At 50.5% G+C, this 20592-nt stretch overlaps 11 protein-coding genes across 11 annotated transcripts; 7 read left to right on the forward strand and 4 right to left on the reverse strand.

Annotated features, from left to right (window-relative positions):
* Positions 1 to 169: 169 nt before the first annotated feature.
* On the forward strand, positions 170 to 2245 carry IAQ61_007831 (uncharacterized protein; the record flags this gene model as incomplete). Its single annotated transcript, XM_003841969.1, has 1 exon — positions 170 to 2245. One exon carries the CDS (start codon positions 170 to 172, stop codon positions 2243 to 2245), a length of 2076 nt encoding a protein of 691 aa, XP_003842017.1.
* A 2245-nt stretch (positions 2246 to 4490) lies between these two features.
* On the reverse strand, positions 4491 to 4913 carry IAQ61_007832 (uncharacterized protein; the record flags this gene model as incomplete). Its single annotated transcript, XM_066097753.1, has 1 exon — positions 4491 to 4913. One exon carries the CDS (start codon positions 4911 to 4913, stop codon positions 4491 to 4493), a length of 423 nt encoding a protein of 140 aa, XP_065952250.1.
* A 2381-nt stretch (positions 4914 to 7294) lies between these two features.
* Positions 7295 to 8203, forward strand: IAQ61_007833 (uncharacterized protein; the record flags this gene model as incomplete). The annotated part of the gene is made up of 1 exon (XM_003841967.1): positions 7295 to 8203. One exon carries the CDS (start codon positions 7295 to 7297, stop codon positions 8201 to 8203), a length of 909 nt encoding a protein of 302 aa, XP_003842015.1.
* A 661-nt stretch (positions 8204 to 8864) lies between these two features.
* IAQ61_007834 (uncharacterized protein) lies at positions 8865 to 10113 on the forward strand (the record flags this gene model as incomplete). The annotated part of the gene is made up of 3 exons (XM_066097754.1): positions 8865 to 9486; positions 9596 to 9694; positions 9887 to 10113. Exons 1-3 carry the CDS (start codon positions 9099 to 9101, stop codon positions 10111 to 10113), a joined length of 714 nt encoding a protein of 237 aa, XP_065952251.1. The 5' UTR covers positions 8865 to 9098.
* Positions 10114 to 10399: 286 nt separating this feature from the next.
* IAQ61_007835 (uncharacterized protein) lies at positions 10400 to 10849 on the reverse strand (the record flags this gene model as incomplete). The annotated part of the gene is made up of 1 exon (XM_066097755.1): positions 10400 to 10849. The coding sequence occupies one exon, from the start codon at positions 10847 to 10849 to the stop codon at positions 10400 to 10402; it is 450 nt and encodes a 149-aa protein (XP_065952252.1).
* A 619-nt stretch (positions 10850 to 11468) lies between these two features.
* IAQ61_007836 (uncharacterized protein) lies at positions 11469 to 12913 on the forward strand (the record flags this gene model as incomplete). Its single annotated transcript, XM_003841965.1, has 3 exons — positions 11469 to 11991; positions 12044 to 12319; positions 12369 to 12913. 3 exons carry the CDS (start codon positions 11469 to 11471, stop codon positions 12911 to 12913), a joined length of 1344 nt encoding a protein of 447 aa, XP_003842013.1.
* Positions 12914 to 13320: 407 nt separating this feature from the next.
* On the forward strand, positions 13321 to 14499 carry IAQ61_007837 (uncharacterized protein; the record flags this gene model as incomplete). Its single annotated transcript, XM_003841964.2, has 3 exons — positions 13321 to 13545; positions 13602 to 13815; positions 13865 to 14499. The coding sequence occupies 3 exons, from the start codon at positions 13321 to 13323 to the stop codon at positions 14497 to 14499; spliced, it is 1074 nt and encodes a 357-aa protein (XP_003842012.2).
* A 668-nt stretch (positions 14500 to 15167) lies between these two features.
* Positions 15168 to 16208, reverse strand: IAQ61_007838 (uncharacterized protein; the record flags this gene model as incomplete). Its single annotated transcript, XM_003841963.1, has 1 exon — positions 15168 to 16208. One exon carries the CDS (start codon positions 16206 to 16208, stop codon positions 15168 to 15170), a length of 1041 nt encoding a protein of 346 aa, XP_003842011.1.
* A 218-nt stretch (positions 16209 to 16426) lies between these two features.
* On the reverse strand, positions 16427 to 17416 carry IAQ61_007839 (uncharacterized protein; the record flags this gene model as incomplete). The annotated part of the gene is made up of 1 exon (XM_003841962.2): positions 16427 to 17416. One exon carries the CDS (start codon positions 17414 to 17416, stop codon positions 16427 to 16429), a length of 990 nt encoding a protein of 329 aa, XP_003842010.2.
* Positions 17417 to 17660: 244 nt separating this feature from the next.
* IAQ61_007840 (uncharacterized protein) lies at positions 17661 to 18833 on the forward strand (the record flags this gene model as incomplete). The annotated part of the gene is made up of 2 exons (XM_066097756.1): positions 17661 to 17671; positions 17819 to 18833. 2 exons carry the CDS (start codon positions 17661 to 17663, stop codon positions 18831 to 18833), a joined length of 1026 nt encoding a protein of 341 aa, XP_065952253.1.
* A 251-nt stretch (positions 18834 to 19084) lies between these two features.
* On the forward strand, positions 19085 to 19573 carry IAQ61_007841 (uncharacterized protein; the record flags this gene model as incomplete). The annotated part of the gene is made up of 1 exon (XM_066097757.1): positions 19085 to 19573. The coding sequence occupies one exon, from the start codon at positions 19085 to 19087 to the stop codon at positions 19571 to 19573; it is 489 nt and encodes a 162-aa protein (XP_065952254.1).
* Between the last annotated feature and the right edge of the window lie 1019 nt (positions 19574 to 20592).

Genomic DNA, 20592 nt, shown 5'->3' on the forward strand with positions numbered 1-20592 from the left:
CAATCAATAGATGTATAAAGAGACAGAAATATTGGCAGTTCTATGAGCTGTTAGAGTAGATATCCTCGCTTAACCGGTAATAAGAAAACAGCCTTAGCCATCAAATACCAAAAGCTTGACATCTGACCATCTACGTAACTGATCTCTTAAATTTTCTCAAGCTGCGCAAATGAATCCAATCAACCCGGCCAGCGATTCAGGAGGAAGCTGGGATGAGGCAGCCATTTCTGCTAAGCTAAAAGGTCCCAAAGTCATTGGTATCTACGGAATCCCCGGATCGGGCAAGACAACTCTTCTGGCGGAACTAAGCAAAGTTCTATATGCTGAGCGCTACTCCTTTTATGAAGGATCGGAGATAATCGCTCAGCAGATCCCTGGCGGTCTAGCAGCATTTCAGAAGCTGGATGACGAAAGAAAAAGAGACTTAAGACAGCTCGCTATCAAGAAAGTCTACAATGACTGCGTCGAGAGCCGAAAGACGGCGATTGTCACGGGTCACTTCATGTTTTGGACGGAGAACGACTCTCTCGGAAATGTCGTCTGTACCGAAAGCGACATGGCGACATACACGCACATCGTGTACTTGAATGTTCCTCCAGAGATCATCGAAAAACGCTGCAGCAAGGATGCTAGGAGGCAGAGGAAATTATCTTCGGTCAATCACCTATCAAAGTGGCAGCAAGCTGAGCTGGATAGGCTCTCACCTTTGTGCCACAAGCACGGTATCTTCCTCTCGGTCGTTTCTATCGATCAGATCTTGCAAGGAAAGGTCCAGGAATTGATACACGATTTCGATAACTACGACGAAGAGTATAACGATGACCACACAATGGACGAGCTAGATGAGGTTGTCTTTCACCACCTCGGCCAAGCGGAGACGGTCATGGTCATCGACGGTGACAGAACGATTACGTCTCAGGATACAGGCAAAATGTTCTGGGAAATCGTTCCTGCCCACGGTCCACATTGTAAACAAGGCGCAAGTCCACTGAAGGAGCTATTTGGTGGCCCTCTAGGCTATTCATATACTGCTTTTCGGCAAGCCACGCTCCTACACGAAGAAGTAGCTGACGATGAGACGTACGAGAATGTGTGTCAGCAGGTAGCCTCGGCTACAATCATACACTCAGAATTCTTATCATTGCTACAACTTGTGAAAGATCTACCCAGGGTCGGAGCCATCATCGTTAGCTGTGGTCATCGACGCATCTGGGAGATTGTGCTTGAGAAAGCAAACCTGCAGGAAACGGTGGCGGTAATGGCTGGAGGACGTATCGTCGATAAATTGGTAGTTACGGCGGCAACCAAAGCTAAGATCGTTACCGAGCTACAAAGAAAGCACCATAAGAGGGTTTGGGCCTTTGGAGATAGTCCGCTCGATATGAAAATGCTGCAGGCCGCGGACCACGCTGTTGTCGTGGTCACTGAGGAAGGCACAAGGAGCAAGTCCATGGAAGCCGCACTCGCCAACGCAATAGAAAATGAAGCCCTTTGTGCGCTTCAGGTCGTGCTACCGAGTTCGGCTCCACCAAGGCTTGATACTAGAAGGTTACCACTGGTCGATATAACCAAACTTGACTTTGTCAACGCTCTACTAGCTCGCACGGAACAGCCAACCGAACTTGCGATATCAACAGCGGCACAAACAGCCTCGAAGCTCCTGGCTACACCAATGCGCGATGCAGCTGTCCAGGGTCCCAGTCTGCGGAAAGCCCACCAAAGAACCGGCTGGTACCTTGCGCATGAACTCGTCTCCCGCATCATTGGCTTGCAACCTTGTCCCATTTCACACGTACTCGGCCGTCCGACCAGCGGCTTTCAGCTCGCAAACGAACATCAAACAACAATTGTATCCCTGATGCGTGGCGGTGATCCCATGGCATTGGGTGTCAACGAAGCCTTCCCACGTGCCAGTTACGTGCACGTCAAAGTCCCAGAAGACCTGCAATCTCATCATCTCGACGGCCAAGCGCAGGTCATTCTCGTGGATTCGGTGGTGAATACAGGGAAGTCTGTGATAGAGTGTATTGGAGCTATACGGTCTCATCGCCCTGAGATACGAATCGTTATCGTTGCGGGCGTTGTGCAAGCGCAGTGTTTGCATAGAGATAGTATCATGTATAAAGCGCTCTCTGCGGATAGACGCGTGGATATCGTTGCACTTCGGGTTTCTGAAACCAAGTTTACTGGAAGTGGTACAACTGATACGGGTAATCGGCTGTTTAATACTACCCATCTGGCTTAGCTAGGCGTTCATGGAGCTCTCTTTCGCTGAGAGCTCAAAGTTGGAGGCGAAACCAAGACTTCCTGCGGAGATGCAACAGGTCATGTAGGATTAGTCAATATTTGTTCGCATATTGTATCATGTTATTTAACATTTATCAAAAGCATTCCATAACCTCTACCGCACCTTTATTCTGATGATATTTCTTCATCCGTAACAGTTTAGAGCAGGAATCCTGTCAACACACATTTTCATACCCACTCGAAACAATTTGGCCAGAAACCTGGACGTCCTGCTTCTGATACTCATCACGCTCCCGTAGACAAAGCCCCATTCTAGACTAATCGCGGCAGTGAAATCTCCAGAAATGACGATACATGTACACCTTAAACCAGGCGCTAAACACTCCCTCAAAAGCAAACAACAAGCCGCCCACTTTGTCCTCCCACAGAGTGAAATCCTAGCTTGATTTCCCCCTCGCCTCACACTCTCAACCCCACCTTCTTCTTCAACACCGCATATTCACAGCCTTCCTCCAGATATCCCAGGCCAATATGCGTGTTCACATTCCAACTGACCTGAACACACGATGCGAAGTCACTTTCTGTCACAAATCGAATCCTCGTACCATTTCACCCAGACACACCACTCTCCCCTTCCTCCAAGCCCCTTTCCACTCCCACCCATGACGCGTAAACTGTACCTTGTATGTTAGGCTGCGTGTGATTTCACTACTTAGCAAAATTCAGAGTGCAAGAAGGAAAATCGCAAGTGATTTTTTCTTGTTTCGCTGGTGGCCGGTGGGGGGTAGTTGAAGTTGGAGGTGGAATTGTAGATTACATTACCGTCTTCACGTATCGCGCAGGACGAGAAAGCGCGAGAATCTTGTAGTACCGGTATGAGGGAGTGAGGTCACATTTTGCAAGATTTTGATATATTGTGGAATTTTAGAGGAATGTCTCTTGTTGGGCGTGAATGTTGTGGAGGACAGTCGTATTCTTAAATGAGTTTCAATTGAGCTTCTTCAGTGGTGGTGCATGGTGGATCAAGACGGCGTCTCAGTCTCTGTGGCTCTGTTGGCCCTTTGATAGACAGCTCTTCAAAGGAGGCGATGGATTAGAAAAAGAAGGTTGCATTTCCATTGTAGTGAGGTCTCTTGTTAAAATCGTCGTCGGCCAACGGGTAAGATAAACAACTAATAGTGCCCAACTAGTGCGCTTGATGTGATTAGTGTTGCTAAGCACGCCAAGTCTACTGAGCATATTATGTGACCGGGTTGACGTTAGTCGTTGATTAATCACGCATTCAACAGATAGCTATATCTAGCACTAAATCTTATGCGTTCCTCCCTCTTACGAAAAGCTAATCTTCCAACATGGCAGGCACACCAAATGTCACGTGCACTCTTTCCACTCCTAGTGGACCCATGCACATGTCGCCCAGCCTGACCGCAATGCCGAAATCGAGCCATGAGAACAACGGGCCGAACAGGCCGATACATTCGTGGTTCGGCAGATGTTCCTGACAGCTGTGGCAGCATGTAAGTCACCAACGGGCCTTGCCCGCGATGTGGCCAAGTACAGTTGCTCATGACATACAACCGCAGCCGATTGCTCTGTGTGCGTGCACAAGCGACTCAGTCCATGGGAAAGAGAGTAGTAAGCAGGCGTATGGTTCCAGTATACTTGTCTAGGTGCCCATGTTGCTTGTGCCAAGTATGACTGTACTGACCCATTCCAAGGGTGAAGAGGCGTGTTCTTTGGGGCGGAACAGGCTGTTAGTGAAATGCGCCTTGTCATTGTATGATCAATCATACCATGATCGATCATGGTTGTTAGCAATTGAAATAATAGGCGTAATTTTGTGATGTTTCGTTCATCACCTTGCCAGATGATCAGCTGGCTCTGGCATGAACTGGATCGACCAAGCGAGCCTTGTAGTTGGGACATGACCTAATCTTGATCCAAGACATATCATCTATGTACGGTAGGTACATCCGAGATCGTCCTGGTTTAACGCCCAACCTACAACACTCTATTAGGCTGCAATGGACTGTACGTCTGGTTGGTGAGCAAAAGAGAGTTGAGTTGAGAGGGACGAACACAGATGCCACGATGGACCAAGGAAGCCTGTATCTCGTTAGTCTTTGCATCATCCATCTCGCCCAAGACTACCGTTGGCAACATGGCTGTTTCCCAAGCAAACATGTTACCATGTCCGACCAAGTGGCTCTCACTCTTGGGATACGGTAGTCTACGGTCGCGACTCAAAAGACATGCAGATAAAGATCTTCGTTGTGCGCCTCGATCGGTCTTGGACGTTGCTGGGAGCCAGCTAGCCAATGAGGCCACAGCGTTAAACGACGGGCTTTACGGGCCACAGTAGCCCCAAAAGCAGAGTGGGTAGGGTGGGGTTGGCGCCCTTGTCTCATTGTCATATGACGGACATTGTGCGTGCGTGAGACATGGCCATGGTTCATGGATGCTAAATCAAGCGCAAGACGTGGGGTAGTTGCAATGCACTCGTAGACGGTAGTAATAGTCGTGCTGTGTTGAGAAGAACCTGGCGCTTTTGGCGCCCTCACCGAAGGCGAATCCCCAGCACAAGGAAAGCAGGAAACATTAGCTTCCGTTTCATCGAAATCCACAAGCTTGGGGTGGCAAGTCGTGAGTCGTTGCGTTGCTAACATGGCTGCGCGCTTGCATGTGGCCAGTCGGGAGTGGTTCACAACAACGGTGAGGCTAAGGCATCTGTGGGGGTGGAAGTTGAGTTTACGTACGAATAAGAAGGTGGTGCAAGCGCACAAGCTGATAGAGCTGAACGTTATCAGGTTTGGTTGGTTGCTCTGGGGAATCTGGCTAGCCCGCCCGCGCTGAGCGAGGCTCGACTCTAGAGTATGGCGGGACGGCGTATTGCTGATTTTACAGTACTCCTAGATAGCTTTGTCCCCTACCACATGTAGAGTATTGTACCTCCTATCCCGTGCCCGACGAGCTTCTCAGGGTGCCCACAACCGCATTGTGCGCAATGAGCAGTCACGACAATGGGCCATGTCCGATCGGCCCGCTCTGTGCACTTTTACCCGGGCCGACGTGATGCAGCAGGTTCGCTGGCGAGGCGCTGACTCCTGCTGGAACCCGAAGTTGATATTTCTTTTGCAGAGGGCTTACGCACCCATGCAGCTTGGCCTGGTAGTCGGTACCGACAGTTTGGATGGTGTCTTGGATGTGCGCCACGGACAAGGACGAACAACCTGACGCTTGGGCTGTTCTGAGCTGAGATTTGCATCAGAGGCGCTGGCGAGCGTCAAGCGATGGGCCCCGCGGTGGGGGACGATTCAGGATGAAGCGGTAGAAGACGTGACCTTTGTAGGTGCTGATGCTGCTAGATGATGTATTCAAAAAAAGAGGTGAAGAGTGAGAGAGAGAGAGGAAAGTTGGTGGGTTGGGGGAAGAAGACTGGGGAAGGGGGGAAGAGGGGAGACACGACAGGAAGGGAAAGAGAGATCAGCCAGAGCAGACAACAACAGAATGAACGAGGGTGAGAGCAAGAGGGAAGGAAGGCAGGCACGACTTGCTTGCTTGGAAGGAGCCGCAGAGTAGCTCATTTAGATTGGAAGGAGCCGTGGAGCATGGAGTAGGTAGGTACGGTAGGTACTTGTAGTGTGTAGTAACTCATGTAAGAGGGACAGTACATGCAAGAGATACTGCCCCATGCCATGCCCAGCTTTTTTCTCTCTCTCTCTGTCTCTCTCTCTCTCTCTCTCTCTCTCTCTGCCTAGTCCCTACCAGCCCTTGAATGGTCTAGGTAGCTACTACTGTGTAGCGCCAGGGCCCAGGCTGGGCTCGTAACAGTAAGGCAGAGAGATGCTGGCGAAGGGTGACGGCGATTGGACCGGGGAAGAGCAGTAGTGACAGTTGACTTCACCCCTGCCTGCAGGCCGATGGCTGGGATGATGAGGAGGGGGGGGGGGAGAGGGCCTCGGGATGGGATGGGGCATCGAATGCGCGACCAGCGAAATCTTGCTCGCAGCCGTGGAGGTTGTTGTTGGCGAGTCTGGCTGGCTGGCTGTCTGGCTAGGTCGTTGGCTGGCTGGTTGGCTGCACAAGCTCTCTGGTGAGCCAGCGTCTGTTCTGCTGCCCAGGAAACCTTTTTCTTTGTCTTTCCTTTCTCTGGGCCTCTCCAGGGAATAACTCCACTCCACCCTAAGTCCTTACCTAGTCAACCTGATGATGCCCTGTCTATGCCTTTGCAGGCATACTCGACCACCACGCCGCCACCACCGCTGTTGATCCATCTCATCTCACAGCCTCGCTACGGCCAACGCAAGACACGACCACGACGACCGGTTGCCTAGGTACTCTTCTAAACGCCGCCGTCTCTTTTTTTTTTCCAGACAATTGCACGCTCTGCTTTTCTCTGCCAGCCAGCCAGCCAGCCTGCCTGCCTGCCTGCCTGCCTGCTTGCCTGCCTGTCTGTCTCCTCCCTCCCCTCTGGCTTCAAAAGTAGTTGCGGTAGTGGTAGCGGTAGCGGTAGCGGTAGTGGCAGTAGGTAGTAGTCCTGGTCGTGTGTTGGACCGCACCAACCTTTCACAATACACCGTAAACGGTAGACGGTACACACGATACCTAGACACCATCTCCTTCTGTTGCTGCTTTTTCTCTGCTAGAGTACCCGTACCCGTACCAGCAAGCCAACGCTCCACAAGCCGAGCCCCCTCGACGACCCAGCGTCAGCCAGCGAGCCAGCCAGCCTCGTCCTCGACAGTCCCTTCTTCAGCTGCTTCCTACCTTGCCTGCCTGCCTGCCTGCCCGTCCGCCTGTCTAAACCGCCTGGGTTGCTGTGCTGCATCGCCCGCCCGCCCCGTCCGCCCGCCCGTCTGCCCACTCTCCCTCCCAGAACTCGCAGGCTCGTTCGTAGGTAGCCAGCCGTGCCGACTCCCACCAACGCCCGCTTCCAAACAACCACGCCGCTGCACGACACCACACACAGCCAGACAAAGACAAGTCTCTTCGTCCCCCACTTCCTCGCCTACCGCCTCCCTTTTCCCCTCCCCCGCCCCTGGGTCCAATGGCGGCTCTCAAGGGCGACCCTGCGCCTCGCGATGCAAGGTTAGCGCAGGTCATGCGCGAGTTCAAGGAGTTGGTGCGCAACTTCGAGGCGGGGCTGCTGAGTTCACTGGCCGACCAAGGCCAGGTCCATGGTTCGCCGCACACACAAGATGCTGAGCAAATTCGCCGTCAGGCCTGTCGACTGGCCATCACCGACCTCAGCAACCGCTATACCCCCAAGTACATCCGCCGCTCGCTCAACGCCGCTGAGTCTGCAGGCAAGCGCCTCGAGGAGCATTTGAGTAGCCTATCGCTCGACAGCAGCCGCCGCGACATCGCCCACGCCCATGCCAACAACGACAATGACGATGACGATGAAAGCGACAACAACGAGGACAACCTGGCTGGCCTACACAATGGCTACTTCCGCCTATACTCGACTGAGCTTTTTGACCTGCTGGGCCAGCCCGCCGAATTGCGCTTTGGCACTTTGCGCTTCCACAGGCATCGCACCTCCCCTCTCGACGCCGCCGCCGCCGCCGCCGCCATTGCCTCGCCGCACCAGCACGACACTGCCCAATCGCCCTGGGTCAACATCGAACTCGCACTGAATAACTCTTTCTACGTCGCCGATTCCATGGAGACGCTGCCCTATCACACCTTCCGCCTGCCGTCGGCCCCCTCGCTACAAAACCGTGGCATCCTCAGCAGAAAGCCTGAAGATCAAGGTGCCTTCCCTGCCTACGACTCGTGGCTTCTCTTCACTTTCCTCGGTAATGGCTGCATAAAGCTCGAAGTTCCCATCGAAATGTGCGCCGACGTCTACGGTGGTGCACTCACAGGTCGCGAGAACCACGAGGTGCTGTTCTGGGGCTTCTTTGTCGACGACGATGATGCCAATGGTGACGTCCCTGTTGCCTCGGACTAGCTCGAGCTCCCCACATGGACGGGAATATTTCGTTTGTTCTTTAGTGTGTTCTGCTGGAGTTGTCAACGGAAACGGTTAACAGGAGCTAGAAACAGCTTCAGGCTTGGGCATATTGGGGAGTTGGGGCGCACATTGCAATCACATTGGTCTGAATGGGCAAAGATGGCTTCGCTATGCTTCACCCGCCGCTTGACCAAGGTGAATTCGGGGTCATTTGCTTTTATAACGAACTTGATGATTCTCATGGAACCTTTTCTTCTGCACTTCAGCTTTCACCAACACTTCATATTCCAGTATGCTGGGGTATTGGGAACATGACACCGCCGCTGCAGTCTGCTAGCATGCATGTATTTTCCTTTGTTCCCCAGGGCTCTGGGCTTCACTGGTTCACATCCTTCTTTCTTTCAGCACTTCACTTTGGACCGACCTACGTTACATATTCAATCATCACCTTTGTATAGCATGGAACTACTGGCTCTCATTCCCCAAGAAAAAGTACAGGATATAAGCAATGTTGGGTAGACGGTAGCGTACGTTAGATAATGACATGTTCCAACCCTCGCATTCCGGGAACGCATGCATGCATGTAGAGCGTAGTGCCGGTAATGGATTTGCTAGTAGAAAGGTAATGCGCCGGCTCTACAACCAATCAGGCTTAGCGGAGAAAGATGCCTTAGCCGAAGTTTTCCCGCACAAGTTTCTCCTCACCACTGGCAACTGCCTGCCTACCTACTGCTACGGCAACTGGAAAACTTGATGCTGCATGCGATAACAGTTGATCCAATTTCCACCCGCAATAAACATCCACAAGCATACTTCAAATTGTAGCTTGAATCCTCTACAAACGCGATACAGAAAAGACACAATCTTACCCAGATAAACGTGATCCACAACCATGTCTTCGTCCACCACCATGGCGAAACCGACACCAACACAAACACCCACACTGGAAGTCCCAATCGATCCAACACCAAGTTTCACATTCACATCCAGACAGCAAAATCAAGCTTCAGATATAAAAGATGATTCTGATTCGGACTCTGACTGCGAAGCTGAATCCAAGTCAAGTTACTCGGCACTTAACAACAACGATCCTGGTCACGACAGCAATAACAATACCAACGGCCATCCGCGCAGCAATGTACAGCTGCAAGGCAAGGCACAGGAGCCCGCTAAACGGACAAAAAGTAGGAAGAGGAGGGACAGAAGGAAGGTGGGCGCCCTAACAGATGGGCTAGATGGGGTACTTGGGGCTGTGTTGGGGGAGTTGGGGAGTGGCGGAGGTGAGTTGATGTTTTTTGAATATTTTATTTTTTGACTCTCGTCTGTGTTGGTAATGCTGGTGGTTGATCTCTTGGTTGCAGAGGGCTGACTGGCTGCGGTTTGTGATAGGTCAGATTGGAAGTGCGAATGTGAATGCGAATGCCAAGATAAATGCAGATGAAGAGATGGAGGTTGAGAATTTGGAGATGGGGGCGGGGAAGAAGCTGAGTAAGTTTTACTTTCTTTCATCTCAATTCAATCGAAATGAAAATGAACGACGCCTCACCTTTCCCCTCCCCAACAAACTCACATAAACCCATCCACCCCGCCCCCCCCTCCCCATATCTCAAAACCACCCTGCAAACTCACCACCCCTCCTTCCCTCCTCCTTACTTCCCCCCAATACTCACACTAAACCAGACAAGCGCACACGCCAAAACCTCCTCAAAATGGAACACCGTCGCCGACAAAAACTAGCCACCAAGCGGCGCGAAATAGCCATAGCATCACCCCACCACATACAAACTCCAACGCCCAAGACGCCGCTAGATGCCAAGAAGAAGGCGACAGATGCAAGGCGAGCGCGCAAGGAGAGGGCGCGGAGGGCGCGGAAAGAGGGTGAAGTGGAGAGGATGGATTTGGGGTAGGGTAGGGGGGTGGGGAAGGTGGGTTTGAGCTTGTGGGGTGGTGTTGGAGGGGGTTTGACTGTGTCTGGTGGGTTGAATGTGGTTTTGGCTGAGGGGGGTATGTGGATAGGACTGTGTGTGATGGCAGGGGCTGAGTGTGTGCTTGTGCGGTCTCGCATGCGGCGTGTTTGTTTATATGTTGGGCTATACCGGTAAATAGTCTTACTACAACGCAAACCGAGAATACGAACTAGGTCCAGAGGCAAATCGTCCTACTCCAAACCCAACCCAAAACTCCTCCTCCCCATCAATCCACCCATCCCCCAACCCACTCAATCCCAGCATTCACACCAACCCCCCTTCTTCCCTTCCCCTCCAATCTTCCCTTCCCCTCCAATCTTCCCTTCCCCTCCAATCTTCCCTTCCCTTCCCTTCCCACAACATCCACCACTCTCCTACCTACAGAATCTAGTCCTGCCGGTATCAACTCAGCTTTATATCTAAAAGCCCTGAGGTCCTTGTCAGTACGGATTGGTTGGCCGATGGTGATGGTGGGGTGTAAGCGGTGATGTTGTGAGAAGATTATATAATTTGGGTATTTTGGTGCTGGGGATGCAAGTGTTGCGGTATGATTGCACGATTTGGCTCTGAGACCGGCATTGTTACTTTTGTTCCTGGCTGATGGGCTTTGAGGCTTATCCCGAGAAACAAAAAGTCCTTTGCTGGATACTGAGTCTTTCCTCACTAGCCTACCCATTGCTCATTGCTCATTGTTTTTTTTTAATCTAGAGGACGGTTCCTGTCAAGCTGGCTAGGATTAGAATTGCAGTTTTTTTGCAGCTGCTACTATACTTATACCGACAGCGTCGAGTCTGAGAGTAAATGTCAACGTGTACACTTGGAGAAATCAATGCGTAGTTGATTTTGGCTGCTCTGGTTTGAATTCGGCCGTGGCAGCATTAAAGGATCTTTCAGAGTTCTGTAGAAGGGTTGGCCGCAGTACAGATTAATTTCTGGCAGTGGAAAAAAAAACTACTGAGCGCGAATGGTTTTGGGAGTTAATAAGGGAAAGATGATTTGCAGTACAAATAACAGTCCGTTCTTGATATTTGCCGCGTTTTGCGAAAGGCTTTGCTTGGAGCTGGTAATGATTTAGAGTGCATGGCAGCTCTAATGCTGACAGTGCACATGTGGGGCGAAACAACAATGATAATTCATCCCTCCGCCCCTTCGCTTTCTTCCACTGCGCTTGAACATATCCCGGCTCTGTTCAGCCCCGACTCACCTTGGATACGCGTCCATTCATATCTGCCTAGCGTGAACCGGCTAAAACACATCTCCAAGTGCCTACCTGACTTCCTCACCAAACGCGCACCATGTCTACTCCATCTTCCAACACTAAACCGTCGCCCAACCTTGCAATTATTGGCGGAGGAATCGCTGGCCTAACCCTGGTAATTGCACTGCTCAAACATGCTCCAGCTCTTCCAGTCACGCTCTACGAGTCGGCATCAGCATTTGGTGAGATTGGGGCGGGTGTTGGGTTTGAGCCTGTGATGGTGCGAACGATGGGTCTGATTGATTCGCGCATTGTAGATGCCTATGTGAAGTGCTCTCGAGGTAATGCGCCAACAGATCCACCGATATGGATGAGGATGCGTGTGGGAGATCAGAGATGGTTAATGAGCGGCCGCGGAGATGGGATAGGGCTGGACAGGCTGGAGAAGGAAAATATCGGTCTTGATGAGGAGGTTTTTAACATACCATCACGCGGGAAAGGGCCAAGAGGGGGTGTACATCGCGCGCGCTTCTTGGAGGAACTAGTCAAGTTGATTCCAGCTGGCATTGCGCAGTTCCGCAAAAGGTTGGTTGATATTACAGAGGCTGCTGATGGCTCAGGTTAGTAAGATCTCGTGCGTTTGGTTGAGATGATTCTCGTTGACATTGTCAGGCAATGCGGTTCTGCATTTTGCCGACGGTACGACTGCAACTCATAGTGCAGTCCTGGGATGCGATGGTATCAAATCAAAGTCTCGTTCAGCTGTTCTAGGTGACCCCGATGCGACAGCTGCAGTGTTCTCTGGTAAATATGCGTATCGAGGCTTAATCCCAATGACCAAAGCAGTTGAAATCATGGGTCCGATAGTCCCCAAATCAGCGCAGATGTATCTCGGGTACCACGGTCATCTGTTAACGTTCCCGATAGCGAATGGAACCATTATGAATGGTGAGGTCAGATCAATCAAGCTCAAGACTCCACGCTGACTTGGCCAAAGTGGTCGCATTCTCGTCGCGATCAGAATGGGTAGAGAAGGATTGGGTGGTGAAAACTCCGCGAGAAGAAATGCTTGATGATTTCAAGCACTGGGGCGCAACCGTGCAATCGATCATGGAACATTTGCAGAAACCAGATATTTGGGCGCTCTTCGATCACCCACCGGCGTCAACTTATTACCGCACTAACCCATTGATTTGCCTCGCCGGCGATGCTGCGCATGCCAGCACGCCCCATCAAGGGGCCGGAGCGGGAATGTGTATCGAAGACGCATACATCTTGAGCCAGCTACTTTCGAAATGTCAATCTAAGGGCGATATAAGCAGGGCTTTCGCCGCATATGACCTTGTACGCAGGCCGAGAAGCCAGAAGCTCGTCAAAACAAGTCGGGAAGCTGGGATGTTGTGGGAATTCGAGGGTGAAAACGTGGGTGATGATCTGCGTGCATTACAACAGAATGCACAGCAAAGAATGGCTTGGATCTGGGACTATGATATCAGCGAGGATCTCGAAAGGGCGACACGCGCAATGGCAGGCAGCGCATAAACCCGACATCTTTCACCCTTCAAAGGCACGGCACTGCACATCGGGGGCTCCCTGGAGACTTTCTGTGTGTCACGTGGTTGGGAGATGCAATGCTAAAATGGACACAACGGGCGGCATTTGTGTAAAAGGGAGCTGAAAGGAGTGTCTGGTTAAAGTATGGGTTTGGGTACATGCCATATCCATGGCCTCCTGGCATCAACATGGTAGAGGTATATTGTGTACTGTGAAGGTAGTTGGTGCTGCACATGTGGTCCGGAAGCAAGCGCGTTCTCGGCCCGAGAACACGTCATGACTGGCGATTGGTCATCATCAACGCGTACCTCTCTCTGAATCTCATACATACATGTACCCCGATTCCCGATGCAGGCTCTTCATCCTGGAAACACGCACGTGAATCCTTTTCCATGATGAGTGCCCATCGCGATGTCGAAAACGGGTCCAGGCCCGATGAGCGCGCACCATTGCTGGCCCCAGAAACACTGCGGCGCGACTCCAACACAACGTCAACCAGTGGCGGGTCCCAGTCTGATGGACCCAAATGGCGGTATGCTTGGAGAGCACTTTGGATCCTGATTGCGGTGCTTCTGATTGCTGTGTTCATCAAAGGATGGATAGATGCCGATGATGTGGACGTAAGTCCCCGATCACCATGCTGCTTGCAAGGTCTCCGGCTGATGAGCATCGATAGTTTGACCTGAAAGGTGCTCTGAAGCGGGCACTGGGCGGTGGTCTCAGCGGTGCAGCTGCAATGGTCCTCCAGGTCCTTTCGTTGATGCCTATTCGCACAATCATGAACTACCAGTATCGCCATGGATCGTCATTGACAGTGGCCACAAAAACATTATATGCTGATGGCGGAATCGGGCGTTATTATCAGGGCATGGGCGCTGCTCTTTTCCAGGGTCAGAACATGAATCGGATTACCGACAATGACTAACGTGTTCGCATTAGGCCCAATTGCACGTTTCGGAGACACAGCAGCCAATGCTGGCATCTTAGCCTTGCTCCAGTCCAACGGCTATCTTAAGCAGTTACCATCACCCATCAAGACCGTTTTTGCATCACTATGTGCAGCTGCGTTCAGGATGGTTCTCACGCCTATTGACACACTCAAGACCACGCTTCAAGCACAAGGTCCCCGAGGATGGGCACTGTTAAGAAACCGCATAAAGAGCGATGGAGTGGGAAGTCTTTGGTGGGGAGCTTTTGCAACTGCTGCAGCGACATTTGTTGGGCATTATCCGTGGTTCGCTGTCTACAACTTCCTCTCCGAAACGATCAGCGAGCCATCTCGACAGCATCAGATCGGATGGTGGTTACTTCGTGCCGCCTTCATTGGCTTCTGTGCATCCGTCTCATCAGACACGATTTCCAACTCTTTGCGAGTGGTCAAGACGTATCGTCAGGTAAATGACACTAGGATCTCGTACACCGAGGCTGCAAAGCGCGTCATCCGCCAAGATGGACGACTTGGACTATTCGGTCGGGGCCTGAAAACCAGGATCTTGGCAAATGGACTGCAAGGTATTCTTTTTTCGATCCTCTGGAAACTCTTCTTGAAGATATGGGAGGACAAGACAAGTTAATCGAGTTGGCGTTTATCGTCAAGACAAGGCATCCGAACGCCGGCCACTAGCGAGTGTGAGTGTATGCACCTCTCAGGCACTAGACTGTTAATCCAGTAAAAGCTTGATCATGCATAGATGGATCATTTTTGTGCAACTTATAGCTGTTAATCCCCTTGAGATATCATTCAAGACTTCTTACCTTAGTATTCAGACGAAATATAGCATAAATGAGGCTAAGTACACCATTTTCCAGCCTGTCCGTAACTTTGGCCACAAATCAAGTGGAATTTTGGCCGCGGTGTGTGGGTGGGTATGTGTGCACGGGAACTATTTTACAACTTTCTCAATGTGCCTTCGAGAAAAATCTGTGAAGAATCAGTGAAATATTTGAACTATTTCATCATGTCTTTGTTCGAAAATCATCATAGATCAGAACAGGATCGTGTGCTGTCGCAGATACCACGATTTCCAGACGCGCTGTGGGAGTGACACCGGGCCTAACATTGATGTTGAATTCATCAACACGTGTAAATCCGAACATTACTCAAACCCAATGACCCATGCTCCTGGCCAATTATCACTACTTTCCAGATCCAAACTCGTGAAGATTTCCACTTTGGAAAAGCAATGGGCCATCTCGCGCTCACTCATATCTGACCAACTCAACGCCAATCACTTCCACACCACTACTTTCCAATCTTTGCCATGGCGTCCTCGAACCCCTTAACCAACCCCTCAACATCTCTCGCAAATTCAGCCAACGCCCCTACCAAATCAAACCCAAGGTCCTCCTTCCTCACCTCAAGCAAGTCGCGGAACGCCCACTCCCCAACAAACATATCGAAGCTTAGCGCCACAGTCAAATCCAATTCCTCTTCCAATTTGGCAATAGCTACATAGTCCACCTTGAACCTTGTGCTCTTAAGCGCAGTGATCTGGGCCTCGAGCGCGAAGGAATGAGAGTTGAGAGTTGTTTGCTCGGCTTGCAGAGTGAGGAGCAGTTTCAGTGCTGTTGTTACGACGGCTTGATCTGAGGGATCGCCTGGTTGGGAGTGAGGCATTGGGTCAGATGACATGCTGTCAATGAACGCGACTGTTTCTTCAACACTCTTATATAGTAGATTCTGCATCATGGAGGCTTTTTCCGCGGTGCAGGATTCTGAGTCTGATGATTCGATCGATTCGAAGCATAGCATCGGGTGGTTAGAGTCTTGTGGCTGTATTGTCTGTACATCTACCTCCTCAATATTTTGGCATGACTCATGTTCATCTTCGCTCCTGTCTGGCTCGAATGTAGCAGGTCCTGGTGGCGCATCCAGTGATGGCTTGCTTGACGCAACATCGCCTTGGACAACATTCTTTTGTGTCAACTCTCTCGGTGGAGTCAAAGTCGCATCTTGCTTCCCGGGGCAGTGAGCCATTTGCAAAGGCTTTTTCGCTCCACGCCTCTGCGCCTTTTTGGCCGCGAGTCTCTTTCGATTCTTCTCTGCTTTATGCAACCGTTTGCCTTCATTCTTCCGCGACTTTGATTGTCCATCGTTCAGTAACGACTTCTCCATCGGCGGAGCTGGGGAAATTAAATCATTCACTGTGCGCTGCTTTCGTGGGGGAGGGCTAGGCATCGCGCATCTCACGGAGCGATCGCGCTGTTTGTTTGGTGTCGGCGGCGGCGTCCAAAGTTGGACGCGATCAATAGTTCGAGCCTTGCGATCTGAAGATGATGACATATTGCAAGAGTGGCACGAGACGATTGTGGTGAGAATTCGAAGAGAAGGTTTTGAGATCAATTGGAATGTTGTTGCTTAGTGACAAGATTAAGTGAAGGTGAAGGTGAACACGTCACACGCCGCACAAACAATTATCTAAGAGATACAAGAGAAATAGTTTGTTGCATGAAATACTAAATCAGGTTATTTTAGAAGAGAAGGAAAAACTCTGTGGCCAATCATTCGCAGAAGACCAAGCACCTTACTTCAATACTCTGACGGCCGGGCGCATCTGCAGGCGTCTTAGGGTCCGCAAATGCAGTATGTGGTGTTCCCACAGCAAGTCCCTTCTTCCCATTTGGCATACCCTCACCATGGCTGTCGAAGCACTTCAACAACAACGCCTCGTCAGGTGTCATGTTGCTTTGATAGTAGAATTTATGGTTCTCGTTTGGTGCAACATACATGACCTCACCCTTTACCTCATAACCTTCTGTGGACTTGTCATCGAACTTGACGGGCGGAACCTCCTTCCCGCGATCATCTGCGTCCATGGAGTCGCGCTTTGGGTATAGCAGGTCCGTAGGAATCAAGTCTTCTGGTGATGTGCTACGCCAGTCGACGACTGCAAGAGGGTGGTCAGAAGCGGGGTTCTCAATTGGACGCCATACGTTGATGATTTGATAGCGGCCCTTGAGAAGGTCTTCAGCTTCATCTTTGGGCACGTGACGACGAACACGAGCTTCCGCCGCATCGGCCGTCTGATCGACATGAACTTGCTGTACCGGCTTTCGAGCAGCATCTTTTGTCCGTCGGCGGATGGTGTGATCGAAGATGACAATCTTCCTGATGCCTGGAATGGTGTCACGCAGCAGGTTCAGGACTTCGTGGTAGTAGCCTTCGCGCACAGCCTGGTCGTCGGTAAACAGCTTCTCTTTTGCCGGGTATTTTAAAACTTGGAATCCAGAGTTTTCCGTGGTGAATTCATGTTCTCTTCCACGGATATCTGTGACTTGTCTTTCATAGCTCTTCTCGCTGAAGCTATTGCCGCCACCGTCCACTTTGCTCCATGGCTTTCCCTCGTATGAAGAGGTATCAATGTGAAGAAATCTTGCGGTAGTCATGTTGATGGTTGCCTGTGAGTCTTGTGATTGAGATTGACAGGTAGGGTTACGTTGTGATGGTCGCTGTGATGGCGATGCCTTTATGCATTGTCTTGAAGCGTTCATGCAGAGTCCGATGCTTAGAAATGCTGCATGACGCCATGTCGGCTGCGCGCCACGGTGATTACGGTAGTTTGTAGCCAATCAATGGTCACAACCAGAGTTTGTGAGACCAACACTTGGTTACATGGAGTCGCGTGCTCTGCGCGGCAAATGTCGTCGTCGGACAAGAGGGGAATATTACGTTGAGTGACAGGACGATAAGAAGAATATAATCTGAAACATGATCTGAAGAAGGTCAGGCAAGATAATGTACGATAGGTATGGTATTCGTAACGTAAGCGGTCGGCCAAGGAGGGCAGATTGATTGTATTTTCCTGAAACAGGTAACTAACGCACTTCCAGTCCAAGACTTGTGAACTAGCATTGTTAACGATTGGATTTTGAGGTGCAGAGGCTGGAACGTAGCGTTGATGATAATGGGTGTAGAGTTGATGGTCACGTGCGGGAATCAATAACGGACAAGGGAAATCTTGGAATACGTTCATTGGCTAATTCATCTCCGCCACCTGCAATCGCCGTGCGTATCATCACTACTACCAGGCATGCATCACCGTCCGACTCCCTTCTGAATCCTTCGATTGATACGGCGATGCCACGCTACGTGAGCGATGATGATGAGCCCCTTGAGGATAACACTGCAAGACTTACAATCAGAAACAAGCGCACAGAACGTCTGAAACGAAAGGAAACCACGCGACAACGGAAGCGAGAGGCCATCATCAACCTCGCCAAGCTTCCCACGGAACTGATTCTTGAAAGCCTCGAATATCTGCTTCCAAGCGATGTTCTGAGCTTTGGCGCGGTGAACCGCCGCTTTCGTGATCTTGTTCATGCCAATGCCACCATCCTTGGTGATGCCATCATCAGACTGCGCTACCCCATTCTCGTCCAGTGCTTTCCAACACCGAGGCTTTTGTCAGAAGTTGAGCCAGACATCCAGAAGCTGCTTATCAATCCCGATCGGCAGAAACAATTGAGTATACATAACCGACCCTATCAGCATATCCAGTCGCCTGATCCCCATCAACTTTGCACCTGTCTCACGTGTATTCTCACATGGAACAATCTCGGGCTCGTTCTGGATTTTGCACATTGGCGCTCTCATCTAGACAGCGGAACTCCGATTCCAATCGTACCCAGGGGTCAGAAAGAGGCGTGGAATGATGAGTTGGTGGCCCGAAACGCCCGTATTGCCAGGAAAGCTGTGGAGAACTCTTTGTGGCACGCAAACATTCTGGAGCAGCACCTCGAAAGTACCACACACGCTATTCGGCGCCACGGAAAGAACAAAGGCAACAAGCGGGTTCACGTCGCCATGACAGATGCAGACGTTGCCTCTGGTGCGGATGGCTTCCTTTCAAAGCACGGGCCTTTGAGCCTGGAGTTCCCCTATCAGCGTGATGAGTATTATATGCTGTAAGCCATTAAATCATGTGGTCTCTTGGAATACTAACCAGTTTAAGGGAAGCATATCTACCCAACCGCTGGTGGAGAAAGAACGAGAACCGATGGATCTATACTATTGATGGCCAGCATCAGCGCGATCTAGAACTTGTCCAACGCCTCGCCAAAAGGTGATCTCTCTCGATCTACCTTCACACCCTATGTCAGTAAGTTTCTCTATCCTTCCTATTTTCTCGCATGTTATCACTTGGAAACTTGACGAGTCCGATGCTAACGATCTTTAGACACCAATTAGCAGTGTTGACTTGTTTCATGTCATGCGCCGATGAGAAGCCTGAGATAGATACGCCGCTGTCGTTGGATGTCCACCTCCAGACGCAATATATCATGAAACTTTTGACTGTTGCCAATTTCAATCAATCCATATTAGGCGTCAACTTTCTTATCGCGGCCACAGCCTCATTACCTGAGGTCAAAATCTCCACAATGTCTTGTAGGTATACGGTGGTCCGTATTGATCCCCATATTTATAAATCTTGGCTCTGGTATGTTGATCATCGAATAACCGATCACAACACTATTACCGCTCATTTCCACCACATCAATATGGGGCGTTTATTCCTCAAGAAAGTAGCCGCCTTCATATCTACCAAGCTACCGATGGATATTAGACCACAAGACCAAATCTCATGGCCAAAACAGTTGACATGTACGATGTCATACCGCATTCCCTCCAAGAACCTTCTTCTGCCATGATTCGACACCCTTTTTATGACTCCGCGAGGCTCAGTGTTTACCGTTGTATTATGGCAGCTGAATCCCAACCCTGGCTTCGGGTGGACAATAAGGGTGCTCAGATTTATCAACATCGCTGGCTTGCCCATCATTCTTGCCTTCATGTTGCCAAAATTGCCACCGCAGAGGACAGGTCCCTTGGTAGGCTGGGAAGCAGTTAAAACTATCTGTATTGTCTATATTTCTTATACTCGCGCTTCCTTATGGCTCTAGTGTATTGTGTATTCTACTATGTAAACATATATTTCGCATTCATCTGACTTTGCTAAATTATGGACACAGATTGCAACGTTCTCCCGGTACATTCTCAAGACTTCCGGCACTACCTATTTGATTTCGTTATTCTTCTCAACGGCGTCAGGCGCCGAGCTCGTGTTCTTTTGCGGAAATTCAAGAGCAGTCAATATGCGCGATCCACCATACCAGGTTCAATGTAAATACATCACCTGGACTGCCAGCAATGCATCATTTTCCTTTGGTGAGCTTTGGGAATCCACCTTGCGAATAGTATATCGACAGTTTAGGACCACAGTACAGCATAATCGAGCCATGTCCATCGCATGACTAAACAAGCACCACAAGGCTACTCAATGGTGCTTTTCAAGGCATGTAGTACTGCTCGAGAGATTTTGGGTCATACGGTTTGGTATGGTGAGGACACTGTGCCTCCACTCGAGGGCATAATATAGATGGTATGAGAAGCTAGGATGACTCTGCATGGTCTTTCTAAATTCGGTGTTAAGCGGAGCCAAGTTGGGGTTCTTCACTATCAAACCGACTTCCCTGATAGTCACTGAAGACCCTGTTTTATATCAGTAATTTCTCCCTTGGTGTCCTTGCATAACATCGCGGAATCTTTGCCACGGTCTTGGAGAAATACGCAACGAAGTGCGGACACATCGAATCTGCCAAGAGTGTCCCCTTCACCTCAGGATTTGTGCGTTATCATCCACTTGCCACTTAATTCCCATCTATAGTAT

This window comes from Plenodomus lingam (genome assembly GCF_022343315.1).
Source record: "Plenodomus lingam strain CAN1 chromosome Unknown contig_3, whole genome shotgun sequence".
Classification (NCBI taxonomy): domain Eukaryota; kingdom Fungi; phylum Ascomycota; class Dothideomycetes; order Pleosporales; family Leptosphaeriaceae; genus Plenodomus; species Plenodomus lingam.